The 17361-nt window shown below is 43.8% G+C and overlaps 1 protein-coding gene across 6 annotated transcripts in view; it reads left to right on the forward strand.

Annotated features, from left to right (window-relative positions):
- Positions 1 to 17361, forward strand: part of abca2 (ATP-binding cassette, sub-family A (ABC1), member 2) — a 180724-nt gene that overhangs the window by 36979 nt on the left and 126384 nt on the right. For 5 of the 6 annotated variants that reach the window (XM_032577521.1, XM_032577517.1, XM_032577518.1 and 2 more), the window contains 4 exons: positions 284 to 382; positions 598 to 756; positions 2445 to 2666; positions 6020 to 6378. In XM_032577521.1, the coding sequence (XP_032433412.1) occupies positions 284 to 382; positions 598 to 756; positions 2445 to 2666; positions 6020 to 6378 (839 nt within the window). The remainder of the gene's footprint in view (positions 1 to 283; positions 383 to 597; positions 757 to 2444; positions 2667 to 6019; positions 6379 to 17361) is intronic. The other variant, XM_032577519.1, reaches the window with a different exon arrangement.

Consider the following 17361-nt stretch of genomic DNA (forward strand, 5'->3'; position numbering starts at 1 on the left):
TGGAGGATGTGTGATGCTGTTGTCCTGTCTCTCTTCCAAAGCGTCTTAGAACCTTGCAGTGCATGGCGTTAAAAGTTCTACGAAGCACCAGAACATCTTCAGTAGACAGCTGCTAGCAGAAAAAATTCCTTATTTTGTGAAGGAATATCCTTAATGATTGCTGATATGCAATTTTTATTCTGATTTGATGGCAGTTACGCCAAACATCCATAATAAAAATGACTAACTGAAGAGTTGCCATCTTCATTACAAATCATTCTTGCTCTCTATATGGCTGCTTTAGGTGTACAGTCTGATCTTCGATAGTGGAGGGCCAACCAGCTGGATTCATGGACCAAAACTCCTCAATAAGAAACCTGCAGACAAACTTCTGCAGATTAAGGTGAGCATCAGATCATCAAGGTCCGGCTCATGGGAGAAGGACAGGCACAGCTGCTTGGCAGCGCTTCACTGAATGGACTTGAGAATTGTTTTTCCTCTGACCAAGTTATGATGAAGAGTTCTTCATTTTTAGTTCTTCTTATTATATGCCAGAGTGAAATAAACTTCAACACTTCATGCTTTTGATGAACACCTCTCCATCACCTGGTGCTGCAGGAGAAGCTGCTGGGTGGTGTTCAGAGTATGGATGGAGGTGAAGATACAGGGAGAGCAGCAAACAGGAAGGCTGTGGTCCAGATCATATCCTGGGCGCTGGGCCTGTCGGCCGCCTCTGGCAGCCGGGCCGAGCAGCTTCAGGGGATCCAGGAGCTGGAGGTATGCTCATCTTTTCTCATGCATTTCCCTCATTCACCTAGAGGTGAGACCAGGTATTTCTAACATTTTCTCTGTACCATTCTGACATTAACTCAGGCCAAGCTTTTACCAACATGATTTCTTTACTTCTAAAAACTAAATTATGTGGATAGATGTGTAACAGAACTGGGCTTCTCTGTCACTTTGTTCTCGTATTTAATAATTATATAATAACAATAATAATAAATCAGATAAAGGGAAGATATTCCTCATAGAACTTATGTCTAGATATTGACTGGTAAATATATTAGTTGAACACAAACAAAATTAAAGCTGTGAGCAGCCTCGTACGGAGCGCCGCTCCGGCCTATCTATCACCGCGGGGGTTACCACACCGCCGCCCCCCAGCCACTGCAGAAGCTCTCACGCAGTTTCCAGCACGGCCGCCCACTCGCCACCACAGAAGCTGTCACGCATTTTCCCTGCCCATCCACCAGGCGATAACACATGAATGCGTTCGGCAGCGCTCCCTGACGACTCACAAAAAATCTGGTGCAGATCGGTCCATGCAGCGAGGAGATACAGCTGATGTATTAACTTAGGGGGCACAGTGGAGTCAAATTACATTTCAATTCTGTTGGGCTCTATAGAGGTGAACAAAGGTCTTACATATGGAGTTTGGTGCCAATCGGATGATCCATGTGTGATTTAAAGACAATCGTATAAATATGGCAAGGGACTGATATTCGCCATTTGGCCATGCCCACACAGTTCAGCCAGCAGCGAGCATTGACAGAGTTCATCATATTATCATTTATGTCAGTTTGCACTGCATTAAGTCCATATAAAAAATACAGTAAAAGTAACACATACAGCAGAAAAAACAGGTGACTTCCTGTTGGAAGTGGGCGGGGCTTAGATGACGTCAGACTATGATGATATAGTATCGTCAGGCATCCCACCAGGATCACTCATGCTAAGTTTGGTGCAGCTCGGTCAAAATATGTAGAATCTAGAGGCAAACGTATGGCAACGGCGTTACAGGTCACTTCGCCACGCCGCGTCACTTCGCCACAGAAATGGGCCGTTTACAGCCCATTTCTGCTGTAAACGGCAGAAATGGGGTCGAAATCGGACCTTCAATCCAAAATGGCCGACTTCCTGTGATACTTGCACTATGACATTAATTGTAATTTCTGAACATATTGGTGAGCTCTACAAGTGGACCAAATTTCATGTCTCTACGATGAAGTAAGGGAGTAGCAGAGGGTCTTTTGAAAATTGCTATGTGGCGCCGTTGAGCCGGGTTTTTTTGCGATATACAAATACAAAAAAATACAAAATTTTTAAACAGGTTTGACACGTCCGCCAAGTTTGGTGAGTTTTTGAATATGATAAAGTCCCCAAAAAGGCCCCCAAAATGGGTGGAAGAAAAATAATAAGAAACAGTATGAAAACAATAGGCCTTCGCAGCGCTTTGCTGCTCGGGCCTAATTATTTACACGCTATAATGTCAGTTCCAAATATGTAATCAATGGTTTCCACCTTTTCTTAAATAAATTAGCAGCAGGAATCACTTGCGTTGTCTTTGACTTTACAGCAATCACTCATGCAGAGCATGCATGACAGAGCAGATCCACACAGAAATAGAAGAGCTGATGTGTGATTATTTTCTACATTACCTGCTAGCAGATCAAATGTTTTTCCAGGGAGTTCTCTTGACTGGATCCATGCTGCAGTTCCTGACCTGTGGGGAGCGTGGCGACATTCAGCTCAGGAAGATTCTGCTGGTTTCTGAGAAGCAGCAGTCTGCACTGCAGGCATATCACAGCCTAATGTGTAGCCAAGAGGAGGGTCAAAGGTCAGAGCGATTCAGACAGCTGAGCAAGGAGCTACGAGAGCAGATCAACACTCAAAGTGTCGCTGACAAGGTACTTCCTGTCTGTTAGAACTGGACTGATTTTGTCACATGGAATTAAATGAATGCTTGTCTATTCTAACAAACTGAATGAAGATTGTTTAGTCAGTTTAAAGAATCTGACAGTTACATTCATGTTTCTGTGAATTAAAATATATTAGCATCTATTGTTACATTATAAGACACCCCAGATAGCAAAATATGAGTGAAAGAACATTAGGCAGAAACATTTAATCCACTTTGAAGCCTGACATTGAAACAAAATTGAAAGTGGTTGAATCAGTGTTAGGGTTTCAACCTTTACTGACACTTTATCAATATTAATTCAACAATCATCTGAATGCAGAGCTACATGCACATTTGGGTTGATTTTATATTGAATGAAAGCTAAGGAATCAATGTTGATTCATGTACATTATTTGGTCTGACAGGTCTACATCATAACATACCATTAAAAGTTTCTTCAATGGGTATTGTCGTTCAAAATTATATTACATTAACATATTTCCAAAAGTGTGTTTACACGAGATTAAAAATGATAACATGGTATTAATATTACATTATTTAGGAAAACAGGGATAGATCTGTAAACATATTTGACTCCTTTTTGACTGTCAGAACAACAGTCTATTGTCCATGGAAGAACAGCGTCCATACAGTTCATACTGTTGGGGTAACCCAACTTTGACTCTGGTTGGTGTCACTTTGGCTCTTTGGCGCTTTCCTCCCTCAATGAAGCCACTTCTTGACGGTTTCCTTGACAGCCAGCTTTGGGTCAAACTGCTGAGCAGCAGCTGAAAAACTAAGAGTGAGGAAGACGCCGGATAGAAAGATGATAAACATTTCAAAAATTTTGAAAGTCATTGAAATATTAAATAGTGCACTGGTTATATGTCTGAGAACAAACACCGTACAGTTGCCCATGTACACTCAGTTAAATTATTAAGGACGAGCTAATGAATATTCATTAATATTTATCTTAATGTTAGTTGACATATATTACATTTACCCATCAAGCTGCAGCGTAGTGTAGCAGTTATAGAATAGAATAGAATTCAACTTTATTGTCATTGCACTGTCACAAGTACAAGCAACGAGATGTAGTTTGCATCTATCCAGAAGTGCTCTACGAGATATAAATATTTATTTACAGGTGTACAAGACTATGTATGTATGGACTATATGGGGTTATAGCAAGAGATATAGATATTGTGTATAAATATAAATATAAATATGGGAGCTATATGCACAGATTATACAAGAATGTTAGGGAATGGATTATAGATAAATAATGGCAGATAAAATTTACAGGTTGTATGTGTGTGTGAAGAAAACAGTCCGTGATGTGTGTGTGTGTGAGGATAGTCCATGTGTTATTGTTGTATGAGAGGATAGGGGAGTACAGTCCTTATAGTTTATGTTTTATGTCAGGAGGCGTTCAAAAGCGTGACAGCTGCGGGAAAGAAGCTGTTCCGGTGCCCGGTGGTTCTGGTCCGTAGGCTGGGCAGAACGTGCTCTGGGAAGAACTGTCTTCAAGTTGGAGTGATTGAAATCACCTGCAACAATAAAAGCAGCCTCGGGGTATTTGGTTTGGTGTTTGCTAATAGCCGCATAGAGTTCTTTCATGGCTAGCTTGGCATTAGCATCCGAGGTAGGGAGGGGGGGGTGTACACGGCAGTGAGGATGATGGAGGTGAATTCCCTTGGGAGGTAATAAGGTCTGCATTTGACCATTAAAAACTCCACATTCTGTGAGCAGTGACTCTCGGTAGTAGCAGAGTCTGTGCACCAAGCTTTGTTAATATAAATGCACAAACCTCCGCCTCTGGTCTTGCCGGAGTCATCTGCTGTCCTGTCGGCTCGGCTCGTCCACTTAGCTGGATAGCATTGTCCGGGCAGCTGCTGTTTAGCCATGTTTCGGTGAAAAACATGACATTTGAGTCCATAATCCGTCTGTCACTCGTGATGGATAGTCGTAACTCATCCATTTTATTAGCCAGAGAACGGACATTGGCGTGGAAAATGCTGGGTAAAGGGAGCCGGTGTGGTGTTAGCTTTAGCCTAGCTCGCACCCCTCCACGCTTACCCCGCCTTTGTTTACGTTCTCATCGCGGCCTGCGTACACTTCCACCCGGCCGGGAGAATTGAGCAGCCTCCGGTGTTCTGGAGATCTCTGGGATGAGTCGGAGATCGGCAATCATAGAGTCAAAAAATTCTGGAGTGTGTGTATATGATCCTTTGACTGTGAAACGTTTGTTACCTTGTGGGTGTGTCCTTGTAGCGGCCATCTTGGAACCGTGCTAAGGAGGAGGCCCGCCTCAAACCCAGCACTTTTATCCACCTTATTCCTGGTTGGCTTACTGTGGAAACGATTATGGGTCTTACTTCCAGCGCCCACTGGAAGTAGCAGTATTTCCAGTGGGCAATGCTGGAAATTCATAGCTAATCTATATTTTTGCTAATATAGATTAGCAAAAATTTGTTGGGATTTTTGCTAATCTATATTCATGATAGAAGCAATGGCAAAGGGGGGAGGGGGAAAAGGGATGGTAGATGTGGGGAAGAGGGGTGACAAACAGCATACTTTGATTCAAAATTGATTACCAGTTTTTTCCCAACCATGGTCCTTAAGGCAAGCTGACCTGCATGTTTCCAATTCAGCAAAACCCTGTTATTCAGCCATCAATTGAAATCCTGTGTGCTGAATTAGAGAAATACCTAAAACCTGTAGGTCAGTGTGTCTTGAGGACTAGTGTTGAAAAACACTGGATTAGATGTTGGCATTTCAATCATTAGATTTCAACCACAAAACAACATTGATTCAATGACATCTCTTCAACATTGATTACTTGGCTAGAATTGGATGATTGATGGTTAATCCACCGTCAATTGTCGACCTCAACCTAAACTCAACCATTCAATGTTGAATTACCATCGTGTGCTATCTGGGACTTATTAGCTTTGTGTACAGAAGGCAGCAGGTGGCCATTTCCATAAAGCAAAGGGGAAACATCTTGCTATCTGGATAAAAAACAGTTCTGTTTTCTATTTGTGCAGAGGGAAATGTTTTTGGCGTTTTCTGACCTCACTAGATGCTCAGTCCACAAATCAATGTTTTTGTGTGACAGTTTCATTTAACAAAGTGTCAGGCTTATGGAACGAATGAAGATATCAGTCTGCAATCCCTGATTGTCCTGATTTTATTGAGTAAAAGAAAACCTGACAAAACAATTTAACTGTAACAGAAGAATAATATAGATTTTTGCATCATGTAAAAAGTAACAGAACAAAGCATTTCTCCTCCAAGAAAAAAAAATTGTATTGAATTTTAAATGTTATTTTACTTGACCAAAGTGTGACTCTGTTGCTTCATGTGGAGCAGGCCGACCCTATGGCCCCCCTGTCCCAGTCCCAGCTGGGTGCCCTGCTGAAGGACCTGGCTGATGTGGAGAGGCTCCTGAAGGACGTGGACCTACTGTCTGGACTGGCCCGCCTGCTGCCCAAAGGAGCATGTGCCGGGCAAAACCCAGTATCCCCGAGCAACGGAACGTGGTCTCTGAACGCCACCACATGCAGCATCAACACAACAGATGTTCCCAGAGAAGACGGAGAAGAGGGGGCGGAGGGCGAAGAGAAGAAAGAGGGAGAAGAGAATCCTCACTCCCAGTTCTCAGCTTTTGTTCAGCTGTGGGCAGGACTGCAGCCCATTCTGTGTGGGAACAACAGGTGGGTGAAATCTCAACATAAGTCAGTGAAAGCTCCGACTGAGAGCAGGACCAGATAACATTGTTTTATTCTAATGCAATTTGGTGGTTTTGGAATAAAATCCAAATTAAGAAATTAAGACTGGGTCAAAAAATGTAAAAAAAAAAAATCAATTACCAGAAAGTCATCAGCTAATTTAGCAATCTATTATTTGTTAACTGAATCATCCATCCATTTTCTGTTCACCCTTTGTCCCTAATGGGGTTGGGAGGGTTGCTGGTGTCTATCTCCAGCTACGTTCCGGGCGAGAGGCGGGGTTCACCCTGGACAGGTCGCCAGTCTGTCGCAGGGCAACACAAAGACATACAGGACAAACAACCACTCACACACACACACACACTCACCCCTAGGGAGAATTTAGATAGACCGATTAACCTAACAGTCGGAACAGAGGAAGCCGGAGTACCCGGAGAGAACCCACGCATGCACAGGGAGAACATGCAAACTCCATGCAGAAAGACCCCGGCTGGGAATTGAACCAAGGACCTTCTTGCTGCAAGGCAACAGTGCTACCAACTGCGCCACTGTGAATCACAGTTCATTCAGATCTGTAAGGAAGCCAAAATAGAATAGAATAGAATAGAATAGAAGTACTTTATTCATCCCAGCAGGGAAATTACTTCGCAGTTACAGCATAGAGACAAGACACAATAACACTACCACTGAGTAGTAGTTGTAGATAAAATAAAAAATAAAAATAAAATATAAAATGCTATGAATTGTAAAAATATAAAATGCTGTTAATATAAAAAGCAACTTAGAGAAGTCCTTGCAAAGATTTTTAAAAAATGCAGATATGTATATGTAAATATATGTACAGCAAGTGTGCCACAGTGCAGTTGTGCAAAATTGGACTGATTAGTGCAGAACAATGATTTAGCTTTTATTGTACAGTGAGATGGCATGTGGCAGGAAGGATTTCCTGTATCTGTCCCTACGACAGCGGAGCTGGAGCAGCCTATGTGAGAAGGTGCTCCGCTGTCTGTCCACTATGTGGTGGAGAGGGTGCTGTTTATTGTCCATAATAGACAGAACCTTCTTCAGTGTCCTCCTCTCCACCACTGTTTCCAGGGACTCCAGCCTTAGTCCCAGTACAGAGCCAGCTTTCCTGATGATTTTGTCCAGTCTATTAGAGTCGCTGGCTCTGATGCTGCTTCCCCAACACACAGCAGCAAAGAAGATGGCGCCGGCAACAACACTGTGATAAAAGGTCTCCAACATCTTGCTGCACACTTTGAAGGATCTCAGCTTCCTTAAAAAATAGAGTCTGCTCATCCCCTTCTTGCACACAGCGTCAGTGTTAGATGCCCAGTCCAGTCTGTTGCCGATTACAACTCCCAGGTATTTGTAATCCTCCACCACTTCCCCTTTGATCTTCAGTGGCCGTGAAGATGTCTTCTTCCTTCTGAAGTCAATCACCATCTCTCTGGTCTTACTAATGTTGAGCCTCAGGTGATTCTGCTCAGACCACTCCACAAAGCTGTCCACCAGTGTCCTGTACTCCCCCTCCCCTCCATCCCCTATACACCCGACAACCGCTGAGTCATCAGAAAACTTCTGTAGGTGACATGACTCAGAATTGTACTGGAAATCAGTGGTGTATAAGGTGAAGAGAAAGGGAGAAAGCACAGTTCCCTGTGGAGCTCCTACGTCACTGACCACCACATCAGACAGGACACTGCCCAGACGGACAAACTGTGGCCTGCCTGTCAAGTAGTCAGTCACCCAGGAGATCACTGAGTCGTTGACACCCATCCTCCGCAGCTTCTCACCCAGTAGCAGAGGCTGGATGGTGTTGAAGGCACTGGAGAAATCAAAGAATGGGATTCTCACAGTGTCTCCTCCACCATCCAGGTGCGACAGTGCTTGTTGCAGCAGGAAGATGACGGCATCGTCAACTCCTAAGTGGGGCTGGTAGGCAAATTGCAGGGGGTCTAGAAACGTCCTCACCCGAGGCCTCAGCTGGGCCAGGACCAGTCTCTCCATGACCTTCATCACATGAGATGTGAGAGCAACTGGTCTGTAGTCCTCTGGGTCGGATGGCCTTGGCTTCTTGGGAACAGGAACCACATGTGATGTCTTCCACCGCAGCAGGACTCTCTCCAGCCTCAAGCTCAGGTTGTACATGTGTGCCAGTACAGGGGACAGCTGGCCAGAGCAGGTCTTCAGGATCCGTGGTGTAATGCCATCAGGTCCTGCAGCCTTCCCCTGGTGTAATCGCTCCAACTGTCTCTTAACCTGGCCTGTAGTCACCGTTAGCTGGGGGTAGGTATTGTTGTCTGCAGTGGAGATGGGGGAGGAGGTGGGGATGGGGGGCTGAAGGAGAATGCCGGTAGGTGGTTTGAACAACTTGGGGCAGTGTGGATGTGTGGGGGGATGGTGGTGGTATGGGAGTAGCAGGAGGTGAGCTAAACCTGTTGAAAAACTGGTTGAACTGGTTTGCTCTATCCAGGCTCCCAGATGTCTGTGTGTCTTTCCCCTTCATCCCAGCGATGTGCTTCATTCCTTTCCACACATCTCTCACACTGTTCTGGTCGAGTTTAGACTCAAGCTTCCTCCTGTAGTTGTCCTTGCATGTCCTCAGTGTCTCTCTGAGTTCACGCTGAACTCTCCTCTGCTCCTCCTTATGTCCAGACCTGAAAGCCATCTTCTTTTTGTTTAGAAGTGCCTTCAGGTCACTGGTAATCCAGGGTTTGTTGTTGGAGAAGCAGCGCACGGTCCGGGCTGGCATGACAGTGTCCTCACAGAATCTGATGTAGTCCGTGATGCAGTCAGACATGTTGCCGATGTCCTCCCCATGAGGCCCACAGAGCACATGCCAGTCTGTCGACCCAAAGCAGTCCTGCAGTGCCTCAGCTGCCTCCTGTGTCCACCTCCTCACCGTCATGATGCGCACAGGCTGCCTACTCACTAGAGGGACATACTTGGGAGTCATCCTTACCAAGATGTGGTCCGACCTGCCAAGGGGAGGCAGGGCTGTGGCTCTGTATGCATCTTTGGCATTAGCATACAGGAGATCCAGCATTTTGTTTTCCTTGGTGTGACAGTCAACATACTGCTGGAAGTTGTGTAGAGTTTTGTCCAATGAGGCATGGTTAAAGTCACCTGTGATGACCATGAAGGCGTCCGGGTGTTGAGTCTGGAGTTTGGCTGCGGTAGAGCTGATGACGTCACAGGCCACCACTGCATCAGCTGATGGGGGAATGTAAACAGCGATCAAAATGGCGGACGTAAACTCCCTCGGTAAATAACACGGCCGCATTCCCACAGCCAGAAGTTCAATGTCCAGGCTACAAATCTGTTCCTTCACGTTAACATGACCGGGATTACACCACCGCTCTCTCACATAAAGTGCAATCCCGCCGCCCTTCTTCTTCCGACTCTTGGAAAAGTCCCTGTCCCCCCTCACCAAGGAAAATCCAGGGACCTCCACGCTGTAGTCCGGAATAAGCGAGTGTATCCAGGTTTCCGTGAAGCAGAAGATACTGCACTCCCTGTACTCCTTCTGGGTCCTAACCAGCGCCGTGAGTTCATCCGTCTTATTCCCCAAAGACCTCACGTTCCCCACAATAATCGCCGGTACCGCTGGTTTGTGCCGTCTCCTCTTCTCCCTCCGTTTAACTCCAGACCTGCAGCCCCGGCGTCTCCTCCGTAGCTCCTCTGGGACCACAGGCCCGTCTCCGGGCAGCAGCAGAGGCTTACACAGCGCAATCAGCTGTTCACGCGCGTAAACAATGCCGCTACTCCGTTCGGCGAGGTTCTCCGTAACAAAGAGTAGAAAAAGTAGCAGAAGAACGCGGAGAACAGCGACAGAACCACATCCAGCCATTGTGGAAAGCTTAACTGATGATCTATGGGTTCTTTAAGCACGGATCCTTAATCGGTTACAGCAAATATACACAGATTAACACACACGACGGGAGCTGCGTCTGCAAGCAGCCATTTGTGCCGGCGCCAAAAGTTTATGCTGGATTTTGTATTTAAAATGAGCAATCACTTTGTTTCATATTTTCCACCCAAAACTTTTCAAGTGGCTGTTTTAGCTTAATCTGGTTCAAATTTTATTACAAACAAAAATCTCCTACTAAGCATCTTTTGCATCATCCTGAGGTCAAAACTCCACTGTGCAGCTCTTCACATGTTGATGTTAGAAGTGTCTTTAGCTGCAGCCTTTGCTCCAAATGATGAGGCATTCAATAAAGGAATGCTGTTATTGCATTATAGGCAATAAAATATTTTTCTTATTTAAAACAGATACTTAATTATTTTTTATTTGCATCTTATTATAATTAATAAATCAAACAGTTTCTTACATTTAACAAGCACTTAAGCAATCTGTTCCCCAATATAATGATCATTTTTGGTCTTCACAAAGAATATTTACTATGTCTTGAAATAGATTAATTTATTTTCAGAGATAACAGTTCATTTGAATTTCCTGAGAAAAACAGTTATCCCTGGAAACCTTGCTGAGTCTGGTGGTCGGGGCATGGAGGCGGTTCGCCAGCAACCCACTGTGTTTTTGTGTTAAATATGTTAAGTTGACAGGAAATGTAAAAATATTACTGGGTAATTATGTTACTGGAAGACATTGCCGACAATTCCTAAACTCACAACTAAAATCTTAAAACAACAAATCAAAAAAATACAATTAAAATAAATATCAGTTATTTGCCCTTCTGATAAATCCAAATTAAGTCATCAGCTTGTGGATCTAACACCATGTAATGCTGATCAAATTTACAGCTGGACCATGGCATAAATGAACTAAGCAGCTCCTTAAGGCCCCGTCACCATGAACTTCTCGACTCATAGACTTGGAACACAATCTCGCTCTGATCAGGCTGGAGTTCTGGAAAAGCTCTGAGGAGAAAACAGAAGATAGGATTGTAGCCTGTTGCTACATGCATAGCTCTGTCAAAGTACTCCAAATGGGCTGAAAGCCAGTGGAACATTTCCACATATATTTGACCTATTGCTACTATTTTGTATCATGACTGTAGAGGAGAAACTAGCAACACGGTCTTGGAATAAACAGCAGACTCATGTATAAGGTAGGAAACTGAACAGTCTTCAAAGAGAGAGTTGAGGAACTGCTGCGCTCTCATTCTGACGGAGACATGGCTCAACTCGTCCATACCGGACAACGTTGTTAGCCTGGAGGGGCTCGCTACATTCCGCGCTGTTGTTGCGCAACACCCCCCCCCTCCTTTCTCTACTCTCTCATCTCTGCTTCCTCTTCTGAGAGGGGAGATGTGCTACCAGCTCTCCTTCTAACGGGTTAATTGAGTTTCCTAAATCTGCTGGGATTTACCCTGCCCAGAACTGAAGTAAACTCTGTTTAAGCTGGTTTCGAGAAACGATTCGCCTGGTTATCTGACGGCCTACATCCAGGTGTCCCACCCTTCTTCCCCCTGTGAATTAGCCAGACTGAGCAGCCTACAGCCAACTAGTTTCACAGAGCACACCTGTTAACGGTCGCTCGTTCTCTATTTTACAACTTGCATTTGTTATTGAACCAGGTAGGTTTTAGTGACTCGGGCGAGTCCCAAGGATGACGTTTTAAATTTGGGCTACCAGCAACCTAAAAACATTTTAAACTTTTTCCTCTCCAGAATCAAACATCATAGCTATTTTACAACCATCAAAGAACTTTAAGGTGACTCATTAACTGAATGTCCACAACATCTTTTAGATTTTCTTTATGCTAAATATTTTATTAGTAAAGCATTTTTGCAAGGGTCAGTACAGCTTAATTCAGTAGCAGAAATAATCAAATAAGTAAAATCAATCATCTAGTCTATCTTTCCCTACTGCTGACACTGAGAACTAAAAAAGGGAACCTTTGAGAGAGACGGACGGAGTTTGACGTTTCGAACCCCAGACCTGGCCTGATGATGAAGAAGGTGTTGCAGCAGGAGGAAGATGTTGATCGATGAAGGCAGGGATCTCCGCAGGTCTGATGAGCTTCTTCTCCGCATGGATGGTGAGGTCACACAGGACTTGGTGCTGGCAGGAAAAAAGGCACCAGTTCTTCTTCTTTGTCTTTGCCTTTGTCTTTGTCTTCATCTTTGTCTTTGGGGTCTGAACCCAGCCGATGAGAGAAGTGCGATTCGAAGCCACAGATTGTGAGCCTGACGGGTTGGTCTCCATGAGCAGGACAGTCTTCGGCTCTGTGGCCCCGGCTCTTCTTCAGCTGCAGAGTTCTTTGTCCATCTCTTGGCTCGAAGCTGCCCGGAGGATCCAACAAAAGGTTCCTCTTTTGCACCCACCTTTTATAGGGTTTCTGACTGCTCAGACAGATGATCTCATATCCATCACTGTCTTACAGACATTATGTCCTAATGTCTGTGCTAATGTCTCAGGGTTGCTCAACCTCCTGTCCCTTGCCTGCACAACCTTTCACCTACTCTCTACCTCCAACATATCAGTGATCTTTAATTGCAGTTACACCTTTTTTATACCATTTCAAGTTTAATGTCAAAATCACATTTATATCACATTTATTTTCTTCAGCTTCTCTGATTTAGCATTCATTTATGATTTTATAACCATAACTTATTAATTATCCTTATTATAATCTTAATGTGAGTTATTACAGATGTTTTTCTGAAAAGAAACCAAGAATAATCCATGATTCTAATTATTTGATACCAAAGTTACAGTTACTTGTTTTTCTTGTAAGTGTTCCCACAAATATAAGTGTAAGTATTATTACAAGTAAACCAATATTAATATAAGTATTTTACTTTGAATCTTATCCAATTACTAATAATGTTTAGATTTCATTCTTTAAAACTTTCCTTTGAGATAAGGAATAGTCTCAGCTATTTTTAAAAATCTGCAGGCTGGAAACTTCCTCTTTTTCCAGGAAACCTGCTTTTCCTGTTCCATGACTCTCTGACTGACTATGATTTCTTATGATTAGATAGAGAAAAGTAGAATTAAAGCAAAGTTTGCATGAGACAAAAACAACACACACAACCAGATTTATTTTATTGACACCTAAGTCTACTGCTGGGCCTAGATGTCACTTGAGTGATTCATTTTAAAGATAACTTTATTTATTATTACTGTTAAACTAAAATCTCCAGCATGGGGAAGTGGGATGAGCTCGGATTTTCTTGACAGCGCAGACAGGAGCAGCGCTCTCAGCGGTAAAACCCGAGGAGGGGGGCTGTGTATTTACATCAACAACAACTGGTGTAAAAATGCCATAAATGTCGCCAGTTACTGCTCCCCGGACATCGAGCTTCTGACTGTTAACTGCAGACCATTCTACCTGCCCAGGGAGTTTACTGTTGTTAGCATCACTGCTGTGTATGTGCCCCCCAGTGCTAACACTAAAGAGGCTATGAGTGTTCTCTACCGGACCATCAGTGAGTTGCAATCCTCACACACAGAGGGCGTTTTCATCATTGCTGGGGATTTTAACCAGGCCAACATGAAGACTGTTCTCCCTCACTTCAACCAGTATGTGGATTTTCCAACCAGGGGAGTGAATACTCTAGACTTGGCCTGCACCAGGGGTCGGCAACCAATGGCTCAGGAGCCACGTGTGGCTCTTTCATCCTTCTGTTGTGGCTCCCAGTGACTTTGGGAAATAGAATATTTTATTAAAATTAAATCATTAAAAAAATATAAATTAAAATCATTTTAAAATAAATTTCTAAATCTGAAGATTATGGTAAACTTGTAACATTAAAACAAAAGTTTTGAACATTTTTAGCACCCAAAATATACGTCATGTCCGCCGATGTGCGACAGGCATTCCTGGCGAACCCCACATGTCTGGCAAACCGCATTTTTTTAGCGCACTGATTTATTGACTTTTTGATCCTTGCCTGGAAGACACATCATGAATAAATCCAAGAAAAGGAAACATTCTGAAGATGGCAGAACATTTAATGCTACGTGGACAGATCATTTTGCTTTCACCGCTGATGAAACTGGTTCACCAGTCTGCTTAATATGTGGCGAAAGACTGGCAAACAACAAGAAGTCAAATGTTGAAAGACATTTCAAGAGCAAACACTCTGTCTTTGCTAAAAAATATCCCGAGGGAGAGGAGAGAAAAAAGGCCGTTTCGGAGCTGATGCGGAAGGCTGAAGCGTACGGAGCCCCATAGGGGACATGGGGGATTTTTTTCTTTTGCGTTCCCTCGCAAAACCTTTTGCGTTCCCTCGCAATACTGTACTGGTCAGTTATGCAGCATAATTGAATACTGCAAGCCTTTCTTACGGTGGGCGCCGTACTTTCTGCTTTAATATAAGGTTATGTGAGGTATTTCCATGAATGTTAATATCTTTTTGTGAAATATCTGAAGTTTTATATCTTTCTTTAGGATAGAAAGGCACCACAAACCTACGATATAAACAGAAACCTTCTGTAAGTAGGAAAGAAATAAAAACACATTATAATTTGGACTATTTCTGAGTTATTATCGCGGGTAATAAGTCATCTGACAGTTTTGATTGTGTCTCTGTTGTGTTCGTATCTGAATGGTTTAAAGAGCTGCTTTCAGTGCCGCTCCATCTTAGCCTTAACAGACATAAACATGCAGTAAAAAATAAATCGATTTTCAATCAGTGTTTTGCACCAAACAGTTAATAATAATAAACAAGTTTTCACTGAGGCTCTGTAAGAGCCATATGAATGAAATAAGTAATTATTGATATGACAGGAGCAGGCGGCTTTGACACTTAGGTGTGTCGACGTGGGAGTGACGTCACCAGGTATGAATGGGAAGGATACCTGCTTTGTGTGTATGAGGAAGCGGTGAGCGGGGCGGTCAGTCCTTGCAAAGTTTGGAGCCTGATCATCAAAATGGAATAAATCGATAATTGTGACAGAACAAAGAAAAGGTTTGGAGTTGATTGATACACGGACAGATGAGATTCCCCGAGTTAACCCAGTGCGGCCCTTTACCATCATTAGTTTGTCGTGTTTTTAATAATAAAAACTTGTTAATAGTAAAAACTGTTTGGTGCAAAACACTGATTGAAAATCAATTTTTTAATGTATGTTTATGTCTGTTAAGGCTAAGATGGAGCGGCACTGAAAGCAGCTCTTTAAACCATTCAGATACGAACACAACAGAGACACAATCAAAACTGTCAGATGATTTATTACCCGCGATAATAACTCAGAAATAGTCCAAATTATAATGTGTTTTTATTTCTTTCCTACTTACGGAAGGTTTCTGTTTATATCGTAGGTTTGTGGTGCCTTTCTATCCTAAAGAAAGATATAAAACTTCAGATATTTCACTAAAAGACACTAACATTCATGGAAAAACCTCACATAACCATTAAAGCAGAAAATACTGCGCCCACCGTAAGAAAGGCTTGCAGTATTCAATTATGCTGCATAACTGACCAGTACAGTATTGCGAGGGAACGCAAAAGTTTTGCGAGGGAACGCAAAAGAAAAAAATTCCCCATGTCCCCTAGAGGGCTCCGTACCGTACTACGGGACACAGAAGCAGACTGCGCATTTTTTGGTTTGCTTGGTTCGTTCAGTGCCGGTGGATAATATTTGGATAAGTTTTGATTTTTATCTCCTGAATAAGAGGAGGACAGGTGACTGCATTCTGTTTCTATTTTTCCTTCGGTGCGGGTTGGGTAAGTTTCGATTTTTATTTCTTAAATACAAAGACCCAAATAGACAGAGGGTATTTTGTTTGAAATTGAGCATCAACAAAGTGTAAAATGCGTTTTGTTACATGCAGAAATAAAATTTTGTGTTCTCTGCAGCAGTTCGTTGATTTCATAAACGCAACATAGTATCGATTTTTGTACATAGCATATAGGTTTTATATACACTGCTCAAAAAAATAAAGGGAACACTTAAACAACACAATATAACTCCAAGTAAATCAAACTTCTGTGAAATCAAACTGTCCACTTAGGAAGCAACACTGATTGACAATCAATTTCACCTGCTGTTGTGCAGATGGAATAGGCAACAGGTGGAAATTATTGGCAATTAGCAAGACACACTCAATAAAGGAGTGGTTCTGCAGTTGGGACCACAGACCACTTCTCAGTACCTATGCTGTCTGGCTGATGTTTTGGTCAGTTTTGAATGTTGGTGGTGCTTTCACACTCGTGGTAGCATGAGACGGACTCCACAACCCACACAAGTGGCTCAGGTAGTGCAGCTCATCCAGGATGGCACATCAATGCGAGCTGTGGCAAGAAGGTTTGCTGTGTCTGTCAGCGTAGTGTCCAGAGGCTGGAGGTGCTACCAGGAGACAGGCCAGTACACCAGGAGACGTGGAGGAGGCCGTAGGAGGGCAACAACCCAGCAGCAGGACCGCTACCTCCGCCTTTGTGCAAGAAGGAACAGGAGGAGCACTGCCAGAGCCCTGCAAAATGACCTCCAGCAGGCCACAAATGTGCATGTGTCTGCACAAACGGTTAGAAACCGACTCCATGAGGATGGTATGAGGGCCCGACGTCCACAGATGGGGGTTGTGCTCACAGCCCAACACCGTGCAGGACGCTTGGCATTTGCCAGAGAACACCAGGATTGGCAAATTCGCCACTGGCGCCTTGTGCTCTTCACAGATGAAAGCAAGTTCACACTGAGCACATGTGACAGACGTGACAGAGTCTGGAGACGCCGTGGAGAGCGGTCTGCTGCCTGCAACATCCTTCAGCATGACCGGTTTGGCAGTGGGTCAGTAATGGTGTGGGGTGGCATTTCTTTGGAGGGCCGCACAGCCCTCCATGTGCTCACCAGAGGTAGCCTGACTGCCATTAGGTACCGAGATGAGATCCTCAGGCCCCTTGTGAGACCATATGCTGGTGCGGTTGGCCCTGGGTTCCTCCTAATGCAGGACAATGCTAGACCTCATGTGGCTGGAGTGTGTCAGCAGTTCCTGCAAGATGAAGGCATTGAAGCTATGGACTGGCCAGCCCGTTCCCCAGACCTGAATCC

Source organism: Xiphophorus hellerii, chromosome 12 (genome assembly GCF_003331165.1).
Source record: "Xiphophorus hellerii strain 12219 chromosome 12, Xiphophorus_hellerii-4.1, whole genome shotgun sequence".
Taxonomy (NCBI): domain Eukaryota; kingdom Metazoa; phylum Chordata; class Actinopteri; order Cyprinodontiformes; family Poeciliidae; genus Xiphophorus; species Xiphophorus hellerii.